Raw genomic sequence first — 15,874 nt, forward strand, 5'->3', positions numbered from 1 at the left:
TAAGAAGTGTTTTTTCAACATTGCAACATCTAATCAGCTCCTGATGGACTTATTTGAATTATCACTCAGTGAGACATTTAACTATGTCTCTTAAGGCTTTTGTCTTTCGAACACATTACAATTCACATAATTTCATATTTATATGAAATGCAGGTATTCCCCAACTTTTTTTGTCATGCTGAACTTCTTTGCCCTAAAATATTTACTTAAGGGATACTTCAGCGATTAGCATTAAGCTTTGTATCAGTAGAAACCCGGTAATATATTGAAATTATCGTACTCTCCCCCCTCATGTCCCCCTGAGACAAGAGAAATATGCATTTTATTTCTGGAAAAAATCCTCAGATGATGCAAATATCGTCATTTTGTGTCATATATATACAGTTATCTGATGTTGGTTAATGGTCACATGACATGCAAGTAAACAATTTAAAAAATCTTTTTCAGTAAATGGTTTATTTCGATTGTTTTTATTTGAAAATAATTAATTTATATTTTGTATTTTTATGATTTAATTACTTAATAGCTTTTCATTAAACTCACAAACTCCATCAGGAAACACAATCTGGAAAATGTAATATTTAATGCACTTCATGCTGTTGACAGAATGGAATATATTTTCTTTCTCTTTGTATATTTATATCAATATTGTATAAGATTGTCCCTTCAAAAGTTTGGAAACATTCCTATTTTTAATGTTTTTGAAAGTGTCTTATGCTCATCAAGCCTGAATTTTTTTAAATACAGAAAAAACAGCAATATTGAGAAATATTATTACTATTTAAAATAATGGATTTCTACTTGAATATGTGAACACTTTTGAATCCTTTAAAATATAAATTATTTCTGTAATGCAAAGCTGAATTCATCATCATTCCTCCAGTGTTCAGTGTCACACGATCCTTCAGAAATCATTCTAATATGATGATTTATCATCAATGTTGGAAACTGCTGTGTTGCTTATTATGTTTTATATCATGTGATACTTTTTACAGGATTCATTGATGAATAAAAAGTAAAAAAAGAAAAAAAGAAGAAGAATTTTATGGGTTATTTAATGGTTTATTCAAATCAATGTGATTAACGAGTTAGGTCAAAAAGAATCAAAATGTATTCAGAATACATAACCAAAATGAAACATCTTGATTACATTACCATTGTTGTCTTACAGTCATGTAATTTGGAATAAGTCGCCTAAATACAATTTGTAAGTAATCTACCCAGCACTGTTTATGAAGGAATGACACAATAATATCTCAGTAAAGAATTGGATGCGCTCTCAATAGCTAAGCCCGGCTCTGGCTAAACCATTTTATACAATAGGAAAGCATGATTCTGGCAATTATAATGAGCAAGCTGATAAAATTAAAGGAGGAGAGCAGTTTATCGCTAAACGAGGAGCTGTTATTTGTATTTGTATAATAAATAAAGATTCTGTTATACAAAAGCCAGTCCTTTCACAAATCAACGCTTCACACTCCATCCCAGTAGGTGGCGAAAATGCACCCATGATTGGTTTGCCACCCGCCATGGTAGAAGAAGAGGAAAAAGAAGACGAAGAAGACATCGGCGCCAAATTCCAACGATTATGACGGAGTTTGGTTTCACTTGCTGGTGTATGGATTTTATGCAGTGATAATTAAGTCTTTTTAAGTAATTGTACTACATGGCAAATCGTCTGGAAACTCTTGTGACATTTTGCTCCTTTTAAATCGAAGTGTCATGCCGGTTGACAGTTAATATTACGCGTCGCGTTTCGCCTAACGTTAACTAATAAGCGTCAAGAATGTGGAATAACGTCGAGCTTCTGCTGAACGAAGACACAAACACAGTCCGACTGTACAGCGATGCTGAACAAGAGTCAGGAAGCGCTTTATATCAAGTGGATACCCTGGTGAAAATCTCATCCTCAGAAAGGGTAGGCAAAAACTATATTTGTTGCTAATTGTATTAACTAAAAGTACTGTTTTGGAACAGCGGTAATGACAGCTTGGTTTTGACGTACCTTGTATTACGATATCAATATAACGTTACAGGACCAGTCAAAAGTTTGGAAACATAATCATTTCTGACATTAAAAAATAGTAATCATATGTGATACTTTTTTCAGGATTCATTGATGAGTAAGAAGTTAAAAAGAACAGCATTTATTCAAAATAGAAATCTCTACTATCACTTGTTTTAATCAATAACACATCATTGCTGATAAAAATATACATTTCTTTCAATAAAGAAAGAAAAAAATACTGACCCCAAACTTTTGAACAGCAGTGTATACTAATATATATATATATATATATATATATATATATATATATATATATATATATATATATATATATATATATATAAAATATTTATATTTTAAATGCCGTTGTTTTTTTTTAACTCTTTGTTCATCAAATAATCCTGAAACAAGTATCACAGGATATAGAGAATTAAGCAGCACAACAGTTTCCAACTTTGGTAATAAATCATATAGTGATTTCTGAATCATCATGTGACATTTAATGATGCTGAATTCAGCTTTGCATCACATAAATAAATAATATTTTAAAGGATATTCAAGTAGAACATCATTATTTTAATGAATTCAATAATTTTAAAGAATTACATAATAATATTTTGTAATAATATCACAATAGTACTGTATTTTGGATGCAGGCTTGATGAGCATAAGAGACTTCTTTCAAAAACATAAAAAATATTAATGTTTCCAAACTTTTGACCGGTACTAGTTTGTAAATGTTTCATGCATTGTTGATGATATCTTGTTTAGTGTTTTACACTGAAATTATTTATATATATATATATATATATATATATACACACACACACACACTATATAGCTTGATTAATCAATGATGGTAATAATAATATTAATTATTATAATGGTCTCTTTTCTTATCATTAGTATTGTTATTGTTCTTTATGCTCCAGGTACTGTCTAATCCAAAGGTCTACGCCTCCAGTACTCCAAACTACTGTATTGTTGTTGCTGACACTGCGGTGGTCCTCTTTGATCCTGGTTTTCAGACTGTTCTGATCCACCTGTATTTTGGTAACACCAGCTCTATCATGCACAGTTAACATTCACTGTCCCCAGGGTTGTTTACAAAATAAGGAAAACTTAAATCTTGAATTGTTCTCATGTATGATTCAGACTCCGTAGTAGATGCAGTTACTGCTTGCCCACAAGGCCAGTTTCTTCTGGTTGGAGAGAAAAATGGAAGTCTGCACATCATCTATGTCCCTCTGAAGAAGACCGTGCTGACCAAAGTAAGCTGCAATAAATGGAATCGTATTAATTGCTAGTTTGACTCTAATAACACAGGGCTGTGGAGATGCTTAAAGTAGACAGGAAGCATGATTTTGTCCATCGGGAATCGATTAGATAGTAGTGTTTTTTTTATTGCTGTGATCTCAAGTAAGAGAAAAGAGATGTTGCTGCAAGTGATGGGAAGTTATTACAAGGGCACATAAACAAAAATAAAAAAGATGTGCATGGATAAAAAAAACTAAATAGAATATTCCATAAAAAACAAGATTTAGCAAATTGATTTCGTGGTAACTTGAATCTTTTTCCAGACTCTGCACCAACAAAACCCCTCTGATGGTGCCGAGACTACCTTTAAGAGCCTAATTCTACATGAGAACCCTGGTTCTAAAGGTGAGTTTCTATAAATACTAAGCAGTAAAATAAAGATGTAAACTTACTCTGCATATATAGATGTGGCCACTGACAGCATTGCCATAGTGCAAATGTACTCACTACATTTTTAAAATAGTTTTTTTTTCTTTTATGTTTTAGGAGTGTATGATATATTTGTTGTTGTTAACAATGGTTTCCTGCACACATCCAATGTGGCTTTGGGAAAAATACAGAGAGCGATTGAAACCATGGATCTAGCCACTTTAAATAAGGTAGGTGTTTAATTTCATCACATGTCTCTGAAGTGTTACACACATTTCTTTTATTAAAGGTTTAGTTCACCCAAAAATGAAAATTCTGTCTTCAGTTACAAATAGGGATGGGCGATATGGACTTAAAAATATATCACAATATTTTCTGGTATTTATTGCGTTAACGCTATTAATGACAATGTAAATTTAGTACCATTCCCCATGTTTTTGGCTAAGAGTGAGAGCTGCATGCATTCTTGAGAACCTCAGAAAAACAATCTGATCTAGAGTTTAACGTACCCATCAATAAATAGGCTCCTATAATAAGCAAATTGCATAAAAGAATAAAAAAAAATAGATAAATATCCAAACAGAAGGTGCTGTAAAGGTGCAGGTGATGTTTAAATAGTCCAACTGTGCTGACATCACACACATAATATAACACAATACAATACAAACAATAATTATTCAAATCAATGACAAGTTTGAAATGTAAACACAGATTCTGTTTTTATTCATATTCTCATGGTGCAAACAGCAAAAGTAATAATCCCAACCATGTCTTCAGATTACACAAAAAAATGCAAATAATGATAGAATTTAACTAATTTGAACTTAAACGTGGTATTATTGGTAAACGTATGAATGTATATTTTTAAATTTTAACTGAACTAAGGACTGATAGTGGTGCTTAAAACATTGTTTGTCGTCCAGTGTTTCTTTAAAAAAAAAAAAGGACAATAATACTGATAAGATATATATATACTACGAATTCTACTACTAATAACAATGTAAACCGCACTAAAGATTGATGAGCTTCTGGGTTTATGAATATTAATCATGTTGTCAGCTCAAATTGATTTGCTGAAATCAAAACGGGTACAGTAATAGGTGAGGGCCAGCCAATGAGATTGCCGTTTGTGCATTAGTTTCTTGTTCATAAAGGCTGAACAATTCCAAATGAACACCGTTATTTTACAGGAAAATACAACAAAGAATATGGTTTGCATGTAGCACGTCAATTCTGCGTGGTATAAGACTCTCGCTCTCTCTTTGAGTGTGTGAGAAACACTGAGCTCTCTATCGGGCCCTTCACACTAGTGTTTACTGTGCGTCAAATACACTGCGCATTCATTGAGATGAACTGAAATAGTGTGCTTTACCGATCGCTTGACAATGAGCGAATCTCTCAAGCACTCAGTCCAAGTGCTCAGCGAGTGAAAATATATCTGTGTGTACAGCTTCCAGATTAGCTCCTTGTTTAGCGATAAACTCCTCTGCAGCTTTTGCCTTAGTTGTTTTCGCTCTGCACGTGAGCTGTGAGTTGGTCACGTCATCAACTAGGCTTATCGTTATTATCGCGGGAAGACTAATTCTTATCGTGGGGAGAATTTTTACCGGTATATCGCAAACGATAAGATATTGGCCATTGCTAGTTAATAACCCTCACATTGTTCCAAACCCTTAAAGGGATAGTTCACCCAAAAATGAAAATGATCCCATAATTTACTCACCCTCAAGTCATCCTCGGTGTATATGACATTATTATTTCAGCCAAACACAATAAACAGATCTCGGCTCTTCCAAGCTTTATAATGGGAGTGAATGGTACCCTAGATATCTATAAAGTTATAAATATGGATTTTCGTACAAAAAATGCATCGTTTCACTTTAGAAGGTCTTTATTAACACCCTGGAGCCATTTGGATTACTTTTATGATAGATGGATGCGCTTTTTTGGGCTTCAAAATATAGACTATAATCACTGACTTCCGGTAACAGCCATAAGCAAGTCGAGTATCGGCGAAGAGTTTCGTGTTCGCCATCACGTCATGTGTCAGGTTAGATGCCACTCTTCCGCTGGATCTAGTCTCACATACGGCCGTTACCAGAAGCCAGAGATAAAGTTTATTAAGTTATAAATATGGATATTTTTCTTACAAAAACGCATCACTTTGCTTCAGAAGCCTCAGGCTTTTTGTTCGGATAGAATCTGAGATCTCTGACCCAGTTCGTTTTGCTGGCATCCATGGCTGCAATACGCTGTGTTTTCCTCCAACTGGCATCTTGTGGTGTTGAAATACTATACTACTACTATTCCGAACAATCCAACGCTCTCCATTGACTTTGTATTGCATGAAGCGGCCGCCTTGTCATTTCTGACTTATAACAAAAAACAGAACAATGTCTAAAAACTGCTATGTGACAAAAGTGTACAGCAAACAAGCTAAAAAACACAGAACCAAAAACCCGGAAGTTCTTATTAGCTGTTGACCCAAAAAAACGAGTGTTTAAGGAGAAAAAAGCGGATACAGGAAAGGAAATTGAGACATGTTATTTTACACTGAGAACTACACCCACTAGAGGGGAACGTAATCAGCGACAAGAAATATAATGTATAAAACTGACATTTGGATATTTGCCTTTACAGTGACAAAATGTTTTCTGCACACGTTGGCATACTGAGTGTCAGGATCCCCAAATTTACCCATTTTTCCTGCTGATGATTCATGTCTTATCCACGTCTTATGTATCCACTTTTGTCTCCTTAAACGCTCGTTTTTTTGGGTCGACAGCTTATAAAAATTTATTTCTGTGTTTTTTAGCTTGTTTGCTGCACACCCTGTCACATAGCAGCTTTTGGACATTGTTCTGTTTTTAGTTATAAGTCCGAAATGACAAGGAAGCCGTTTCACGCAATGCAAAGTCAATGGAGAGCGTTGGATTGTCGTCCACCCCCAGTTCATATGGATTACTTTTGCTATTTTGAACATTTTTGAAGCATGAAAGTTTTGGGAGAATGGGCTTTCATTGGAGGGACAGAAATCTCTCAGGTTTTATTAAAAATGTATTTGTGTTATGAAGATTAACAGAAGTCTTATGGATTTGGAACAGCATAAGTGTGGCTAAATGATGACAGAATATTCATTTTTGGGTGAACGATCCCGTTAAAATTATCATAGCTGATTATAGTCTAAATCAAAGGGAAATGAGAAACGGAAGAAGGGAACATTGGTTATTTTGTTTGCTTTACAGATCCAAGATGATATTCTTATGAACTTCTGCTCAACTGAAGAGATTCATGAAGATGGTTGCATCTCGGCAGGTCTGGTCTGCTTTGGAAGCACAATCCACCTTCTGATTGGGGTAACTTTGATTCTAAATCTCAAACTCAACTGCATTTTGTCTTCCTTCCACAAAATGAGCTGATGTTTCTTTTCTTCCTGCTTTCCAGCAAAATGATTTGCTGTGGAATTATGACATAACTTTTGATTCCTGAAAGGAAATTCAGGTTTTAAGGGTCACACTACAATTTTCATTCCATTTACTTCCATTTATACGCATTTGAATGCGGGAGACAGGAGACTAATGCTAAAGTGAAGCTGCATCGCAAAGTTCTAGTTTGTTGAACTCTGACATGCAAATTTGTATCACGTGAAGACGTATGAACGATAGATGATTATAACGCCAAAGCGTAACAAGTTTTCAGACATGTAAATTGTTTGCTTTGTTTTCGAATCAGGGGCTTAATTTGTTAGAATGTTGCATTTTCTTCTTTGTTCGGTTCGCTTTCACAAGGCAACATTTAAAAGTATACCAAAATGTGTTTATACAAGTCACATGTATAAACATCCTCTTATTTGTCAGATTTCACCTGTTTACAATCCTCTGAGCTTTTAAGCAATGTCTTCACCTGTATCTTTATGACAGGCAGACGGTGCTAATGTTCTTTCACTTTGGACCATGGGTACTGGGCAGACATCACTGTCTCTCACAAAGCTCCTTGACTCTGCATTAATGTCAGGTACTAAATGTGATCTTGCTATGTTTACATTGATTGTTACTAAATATGAAGTGTGTTAACAAAGCTGTAAATAAATGAAAATGTTTTGTTTGTCTATTCAAGTGGTGAAGAAGATTCAAGTTGTGGATAATTTGATGTATGTCCTAAACAAAGAGGTAAGGCCTTCTGGAAACTGGTGTTGATGTTAGTGATGCACACAAATTACAATTCTTGGCTGACATCGAAAATCTTCTGGACACTAAAGGTGCGTTCACACCGGACGCGATTCGCGCGAGTGATTTACATGTTAAGTCAATGCAGAGACGCGAAATGGCATTCTGCGGCGCGATTCGCGCGAATGAGGCGGCGAGATTCGCGCGATTCGCGCGATTGAGGCGGCGAGAAGGACGCGACTTGAGCGTTTTGAACGCGCGATTCGCGCGAATCGCGTGAATCGCGCGAAACGCTCAAGTTGAAAAATCTGAACTTTGGCGGATATTTCGCGCCGCGTTAACCAATCAGGAGCTTGCTCTAGTAGTGACAACAATGAAGAGAAAATCTGTATATTGATATCTGGTTCAGACAATATGATTATCACTGTGATAACATTAAATTACATGAAACACAACCCAGTCTCTTTTTGTTAAATGCAAGTTTATGTATGATCAATAATACAAAATTATCAGTAATGTATAACAAGCTATACATGAAACAAAGCAACAATGCAGTCAAACATTCAAAGTCAGTGCTAGTAGGCTAACGTTACAACTGCAACGTACAGTTATAGCCTAAAAATATAAAGTAATGAAACTTATCTTTGCCCTCAGCCTAAACGATTTGCCAGGGAACAAATTATAGATCCATGAGACCAAAGATCGGCCGTTACAAGACGAATTATAGCTCGAGACACACCACAGAGACATCAGAGCCAGCGGGAGACGGCAGAAGGACTGGCCGAGGAAAGGTTGCCCTCGCCGGCTTTCACGTGCGCTGAGCGCGCTGTCTGCTGGAGCTCACAGCTCCGACAACGGCAGATAAAATGTTCAAATAGGCACTGTTTATGTAAATAAACCACAGATTTGAGCTTTAAACAACTACATTATCGACTGAAAAAGTCTTAAAACTACGTTTTGTCACACATTAACAGTAGATATGAACAAAAAAAAAGACATGTAAACACAGCCCATGTCAGCCATTTCTCAACGAGACGAGCTGCTGGCGGAAGCCCCGCCCATGACGCGAATTCGCATCTGTTGTGCAGTGAATGTCACACGCGATTCGCGCGAATTTCACGCGCGATTCGCGCGAGTAAACTCAAAATGTACACGCGTCCACCTTCGCGCGATTAGCGCGAATTATTCGCGCGAATCGCGTCCGGTGTGAACGCCACATAAGGGTGTGCAATATTGACAAAATAAACAATCAAACAAACATGATGTTATAAAATCTTGATGTTTTCTGGGATTTTGTTTAAAATGATAATTAGAGGTTACCTTGCTGAGTGTTTTTGTGCTGGTATCTTGGCCGGTTTTGGCCTGTTCTGGACAGCTGACTCTCAAAAATGTTCATATTCTGTGCAGACAAAGTAACCTTTCTATTAAGGGGCAATATTTGCCCCATTCATTTGATTTCCAGGGGCATTTTTACCGTTAAAGGGAAGTTTTTCTAACCTTATTAGATGTATGCATCAACTTTTGTCAAATTTTTCAAAATTCCATTAGAATAAGAAAACACTGTTGGGTTGTTATTAAAGTCCATATTTTCACCACAGAGTTGGCACTGAAATGGCATCTGAAGTGGCATTTAGGTGTATTTACACAGACTGATTTTGTTACTCTAATGGATTTCAAACTCAGTTCCTGGAGGGCCACTGTCTTGCAGAGTTTAGCTCCAACCCTAATTAAACACCTGAACCAGCTAATCTAGGGCTGTGTCTGAAATCGCTCCCTATACCCTTAAACAAGGCACTATTTGAAGGGACAGCCATTTGTAGTGGTGTCCAAAACCATAGTGGATGTTATGGAGTGCGCTCATTCAATCCCATAATGCACCGCAATAACAAGTGTACAGCTGATGTACACTCAAGGGCTAGAGAATACCCACAATGCACTGTGCATAATGCACGTGCAGAGTGAATTCCCGCGCCTCGCCAAGAGAAGGCGCCCTTTTAATGCGTTAAAGTGAAAAAAATAATCGTATACATTAACGTATTCATTTTGACAGCACTCATTTTTTCATTTGATTATTTAGTTTATTACTTGAATGCTGCTGTTAAACAGACTGCTGCAGAGATGATGTGTTTTTGTAGGCCAACCCGGAAGTTACCATCACACTGGTTCCCTTGATAAAAACCCAATAGGATTTTCCCACAGGCTTTTGATTTATTGCATTAAAATAAGCTTTTTGGTCAAACTTGCGTATTGTCCATCAAGATAATTTTCACAAATTAACACAACTTTTATGAATTTTTAAGCCTAAATGCAAAGGCCAAAATAAAAAGCTAACTTTAAGTCTTTATTTACATTTTCCTTCACAGTTCGAGTTATAATAGTTTGCAAGAGTGCGATTATAAAAACATGGCTGTGAAAGCGGACTATTGCGTAGATGAGTTTACCATGTTAGCAACCATGTTTTTTAAGACATGTAAAATCATGAGTGGGCAATTATCGGTGTTTTTTATGTCGTAGAGTGTTCATCTCAGACCTTATTTGAGGCTTTTAACCAAAAACCCATAGACCAGAAACCAAAATCATTGACTTTGGGACGATGGAACCGGAAGTGCTAAAACTCTAACTCATTTCTGGGCTTTGGCCTACTTTCATTGTATCTTTGTTATTTTGTATTTGTCCTATTGTTTGTCATTTTTAGTCCCTTGTTCTTATATTTAATAACAAAGATAAAATGATGAAATAAAATCAAGTGAAATATGATTATGACTAGTGAAGCTCTGGGGAATTAAATAGCAAAATGGCTTGTTATAATGTGTCAGCTGACAATATCAACACAAGCATGGTGTTGATGTTATTTTAGCTTCTTGCATGTCATACATTAAGCAGATGCCGTTTTTAGAACTTTTTCCTTCATTTGTTATGAGCCTAGATGACATAGGCAGTTGTTATAGCTCTTGGTAGTTGTTTTTATTTATGAAGTCCTTCCTGAGGTCAGAGGTGTAGGAAATTACATACAAGTTTTTGGCTGTTGTCTAGCTGAGATTTGGCTGAAATTCATACCATAGTACAATGTAGTTCCCTGAACTGTTCGAAACGGTTAAATTTTATGTTAGCATTATTGTTAGAAAAACTGTCAATAAAATGAAAGTAAAAGATTGATTTAATAAAAGTGTTAGATTGATATGAGCTGATCACAGTGTTATGGGCACCAGCTTCAAATTTCCTGATCAGTACACCACTAATTTGTATATAATATATTCTTTTTCTTTTTAGGGCATGCTCAGCTTGTTGGACATTCACTCTTTTGTCATGCTTTGTTGCTGGCCGGATCAATACATAGTTGATTTCCTGCTGATATCGGAGAGAAACTCTTCATCTATTACACAGCAAGTGTCTTGTTTGACTTCTATTTTTAAGACATACAGAGACAGGGTGCTTGTTTTTCATGATTGATTCACACATTGACCGATAAATGTCTTTTGTGTTGAACAGGCAAGATGATAACAGCATGAAAATCATGACCTTGGTAGCTGAAGAAAACAAGGTATGTGTCCGTCCATCCATTCATCCATCCATGATTATTTTTTTCCCGAGGTAGGTCGCCAGATCTCTCTCCAACTCTCCCCATTACATGGCTTGGGACTCACACACACACACACACACACACACACACACACACACACACACACACACACACACACACACACACACACACACACACACACACACACACACACACACACACACACACACACACACACACACACACACACACACACACACACACACACACACACACACACACACACACACACACACACACACACACACCTACCTACAGACAATTTAGAGTCTCCAATTCACCTATACTGCAAAGTGACCAGATTTCAGAAATAAAACAACATAAATATGATATTATAAATAAAACGATTTAACCAATATTTTAAACATTTTATAATTGTATTTCATATTTTCATTTTCCCAAGCTGTTTATACTGTATACAGAAATTACAACTTTTTAACTTCAAATGTTTTTTTTAATGTTTGTGCTTGAAAATTATACTACAGTATCCTTAATTAGGCCCTGTTATAAAGCGCATACTAACAATATTACTTTAATTTAAAATGAATAGTCAGCATGTTACTACCTTGAAAGGGATAATCATTTTTATTTTGATATTTGATGTCAATGTCGCTCCGCTCTCGGTTACGTTCTTCAAGAAGTAGTAGCAGCGCGTGTGCGACCAAGTAAAGTCAGCGTAGCTCGCAGCGCCATCTGTTGGTGAAAAATAATCACTACACGATTGCTCCTATAACCGGCAGCTGCTCTATGTTGATCAGGCTTTTTGCAATGTATTTGCGGGTTGTTTTGAACGAGCTGTAAAATGGGGACATTTCCGGACACAGCTCCAGTTGGGACAGAACACCAAAAACTGCCCCCAGAAAACGGGGATGTCTGGTCACGTTACTATACTACATGTTTTTGAATTGTGGGGGTGCATCCAGAGGAAACCCACGCAGACACAGGGAAAACATTCAAACTTCATGCAAAAAAGGATATAACTCATTGAAAAATACAGTTTTATTCCTCACTTGTTTTCTTTATCTGTTTCAAGGGTCATGCTAGGAAGCTTGTGGTTCAGTCCCTGCCTTCTATGGAGGTTTTCTACTCGCTAGAAGTTTCTTCGGAGTCTTGGTTGATCCAGAAGGGAATCAATATGGTAATTATAACAATGCGAAGTGTAATAAAAATATACAAAGTGTAATATGTAGTGTAATGCAAACCTGTAATATTTGTTTCTAATGTTCAGTGGCTGAATCTCCAATGTCTGTGCTACAAAAATGACAACAGTGGTATGTTTTCAGTACAGCAGGGGGAAAAACTAAATGTAAAGTTGCTGCTTCAGGTTTCTGGAAATCCATTTAAGTCTGACTGCTCTGATTAGATTTCGCCTAGCTTTTTTTTTTGTTGCCTATGGTTCTTTCTCATGCCACAAAAAAACTTTAACAGTGTCAGTCAGATACTGTTGTAGGAAACATGCGCAAAGTCGTTGCAGAAACAGGGTTGTGTTGTGAAGTGCACGTTGAGCGGAAAAATAACAATATACTGCTTGTCTGTCTGGTCTACACACCTCTTTGAATTTTGTGACCAGTGGAGATGGCAGTGCGGAATAAAGCCACGCATGCCAGGCTTCTACATTTCTGCCAATGCTTCATAAGAGTTAGAAGTCCAGCATTGCTGCTGTACATGTCATGTTTTAAAACAAAATCTATATTACAAACCCCTCCATATTGCTTTGTTTGTTTTGGCAAATGACATTGGAATTGGAACTAAAGGATTGACTCACAATATATGGCATAGAAACCAAGCAGATACATATTAGAATATAGAATATAGAATATATTGGTCGTCCTCTAAAAGAAACGATACTTGAATATTTATGCAGGTTAATACATTTCTACCAGTATGTTGTCCACCCCATTTATAGTTATGAGCCACCTGCCCTTGATATCTTGTATTGAAGGTAATTCATAAATTCCACTCTTTTCCTCAGGACACTATCTATTTGCTGGAGGGAATTTTGGCAAACACAAAGAGGTGACTAACAGACACAATTATGACAGTATATACATATCAAGGGCTATGAACTTTTGCATTTATATTGTGGTGTTAATATGTTGTAGCGAAATTCATCACATTTGTGGATAGTCAAATACAATTAATCATTTTTTTATGCCATAAAGCAGCCCTGAAGATCCAGTGTCTACTGTTGTGATAAGATGCTTCACAGAGGCGCTGCCAGAGAACAGGTAGAGAACATAATATTATTAGAATTTAATTGACAGTTTAATTCTGATTTTATTTAAATTTTATTTTGGTTTCAGAAAGATGTTTGTTATTGATTCAGCTGAAGGAATGCACTGCTTGATTTTAATGCTTGTTTGGGTTGTTTTGCTCCTAATGCATTATTTTATTTTATATATGTGGCTTCACTTTAATACTTAAACCCCTTGTTTCAAAGACAAAGCTTAAACCTAGACTAAATTGCATGTTTGATACGTTTTAACTGAAAAAAATCTTAATTTCAGTGCCATTGTTTTGTCTCAAGATGCACATCAGTAATGTCTTTTTTCTAAGGCATATTTATAAAAGTTACCTTAATGTCCTATTAAAACTAAAGGCCTAATGCTGGCTTAATCTAAGCCCTGTCTGTGAAACCAGACAAAAGTAAATTAACCCTCATCCTTCCCTTCTCACTTAACAACAAATCCTTTCAGAAGCCCTAAAATTATACTGAAAATAAGAAAAAAAACTAAAAATAATAATTTTGATGATATTTTTTCAATTTTTTTGTTGTTGTTATTTTTGTATTTTATTTACCTTTAACTGAATAGATTCTATCAATAAATAAATAGTAATTCAAGCACATTGTTCATATTCTTTCAACTTCAATTCAAAATAACTTACAATTTCATGCATAACACTTTTAAAGGAACACACCACCTTTTAGGGACTTTAGCTTATTCAGCCTACCCCCCAGAGTTAGATAAGTCCATACATACCATTCTCATCTCCGTGCGTGCCATAACTCTGTCTGACGCACACACTGCTAGCCTAGCTTAGCACAAAGAATGGAGGTAAACGGCTCCAGCTAGCCTACTGCTCAAAAAGTGACAAAATAACACCAACATTTTCCTATTTACATGTTGTGATGTGTATAGTTACATCGTGTACTAAGACCGATGGAAAAGGAAAAGTTGTGATTTTCTAGACTGATATGGCTATAGGAACTATACTCTCATTCCTGCGTAATAATCAATGAACTTTGCTGCCGTACCATGGGTGCAACGGCGCAATGAGATTACACAGTGCCTGAAAATAGGCTAACTTCCATCAACATAACCAACGTGACAACCTGCTTACACAGAGAGCGTGCTGGGGACTATTTTCAGGCGCTGCGTAATATCACTGCACCGTTGCACTCATGGTACGGCAGCAAAGTTCCTTGATTATTACACAGGAATGAGAGTATAGTTCGTAGCCATATCGGTCTAGAAAATCACAACTTTTCGTTTTCCGTCGGTCTTAGTACACAATGTAACTATACACATCACAACATGTAAATAGCAAAATGTTGGCGTTATGTTGTCACTTATTGAGCAGTAGGCTAGCTGGAGCGGTTTACCTCTTGCCACTAGATGGACTTAAAGCTCTATATGGAGCAAATGAGCTGTTCCGCTCGGTCCTAAATTCAGTTTCTCTTCAGTATGCATTCAGATACACGTGTAGACATAAACAAATTTTTGTCATTTTTAGTTTGAATTTTGAGCTTTTTTAGGTTTTTCTATGTACTGAAGCATTCCTCGCATTCCATTTATTAATATGGGGGTCAAATTGACCCACGAGGGAAGGATTTGTTACTATTTTAAATTTCAACCACAAAAATCCTTGAATCCAGTCAATGTTTTCTGTGTATTTGTGGGTCAAGTGCGACAAAAGTCCTAGGGTCTTGGAATTTTTTATTTTTTCAAAATTACCCAAAGGAAGGATGAGGGTTAAATTCTACTTTTCTTCAGACAAGCAATTAGTTGACATCGTTTTCGATGCAGTACTTTGTACACTATTTCTCTCTCTACTTCCTCCAGATTGAACAAACTTCTTTATAAGCACAAGTTTGAAGAAGCAGAGAAATTTGCAAAAGCTTTTGGGCTTGATGTTGAAGTAAGACATAAGTACATTTTCCATATCAACATATCCTATATAAAAGGATTTTCATGGTAAGTTGACAAGGTTTCTGTTTATTTGTTTTAGCTGGTGTATAAGGTGAAGCTGAATGTTGTGCTGGAAAAGCTCATCTCAACATCAGGCAGTGATCAAACCCTTGAGTGGCCCGAGCTCATCGATGAGGCTAAAACCAACCTGATGAAGATCATGGTAATATTCAGCTTTGCAACAAATGTGAATGTGCAGGGCTTTATGTGAGACTTGCATATACGAGTGGTGCCACAATGGTGG

The 15,874-nt window shown here is 36.2% G+C and overlaps 1 protein-coding gene across 1 annotated transcript in view; it reads left to right on the forward strand.

Moving 5' to 3' along the window:
- Nucleotides 1-1,786: 1,786 nt before the first annotated feature.
- The window catches only part of kntc1 (kinetochore associated 1), a gene marked incomplete at its 5' end in the record, with an annotated part of 61,157 nt that continues 47,069 nt past the window's right edge, over nt 1,787-15,874 (forward strand). The window contains 15 exons of the mRNA XM_079814471.1: nt 1,787-1,918; nt 2,941-3,061; nt 3,164-3,279; nt 3,589-3,670; nt 3,812-3,924; nt 6,940-7,050; nt 7,615-7,708; nt 7,811-7,863; nt 11,131-11,249; nt 11,350-11,401; nt 12,474-12,578; nt 13,413-13,456; nt 13,603-13,668; nt 15,505-15,580; nt 15,671-15,793. Of these exons, the coding sequence (XP_079670597.1) occupies nt 1,787-1,918; nt 2,941-3,061; nt 3,164-3,279; nt 3,589-3,670; nt 3,812-3,924; nt 6,940-7,050; nt 7,615-7,708; nt 7,811-7,863; nt 11,131-11,249; nt 11,350-11,401; nt 12,474-12,578; nt 13,413-13,456; nt 13,603-13,668; nt 15,505-15,580; nt 15,671-15,793 (1,407 nt within the window). The remainder of the gene's footprint in view (nt 1,919-2,940; nt 3,062-3,163; nt 3,280-3,588; nt 3,671-3,811; nt 3,925-6,939; nt 7,051-7,614; nt 7,709-7,810; nt 7,864-11,130; nt 11,250-11,349; nt 11,402-12,473; nt 12,579-13,412; nt 13,457-13,602; nt 13,669-15,504; nt 15,581-15,670; nt 15,794-15,874) is intronic.

This window comes from Gobio gobio, assembly GCF_949357685.1.
Source record: "Gobio gobio genome assembly, chromosome: 4".
Taxonomy (NCBI): Eukaryota; Metazoa; Chordata; class Actinopteri; order Cypriniformes; family Gobionidae; genus Gobio; species Gobio gobio.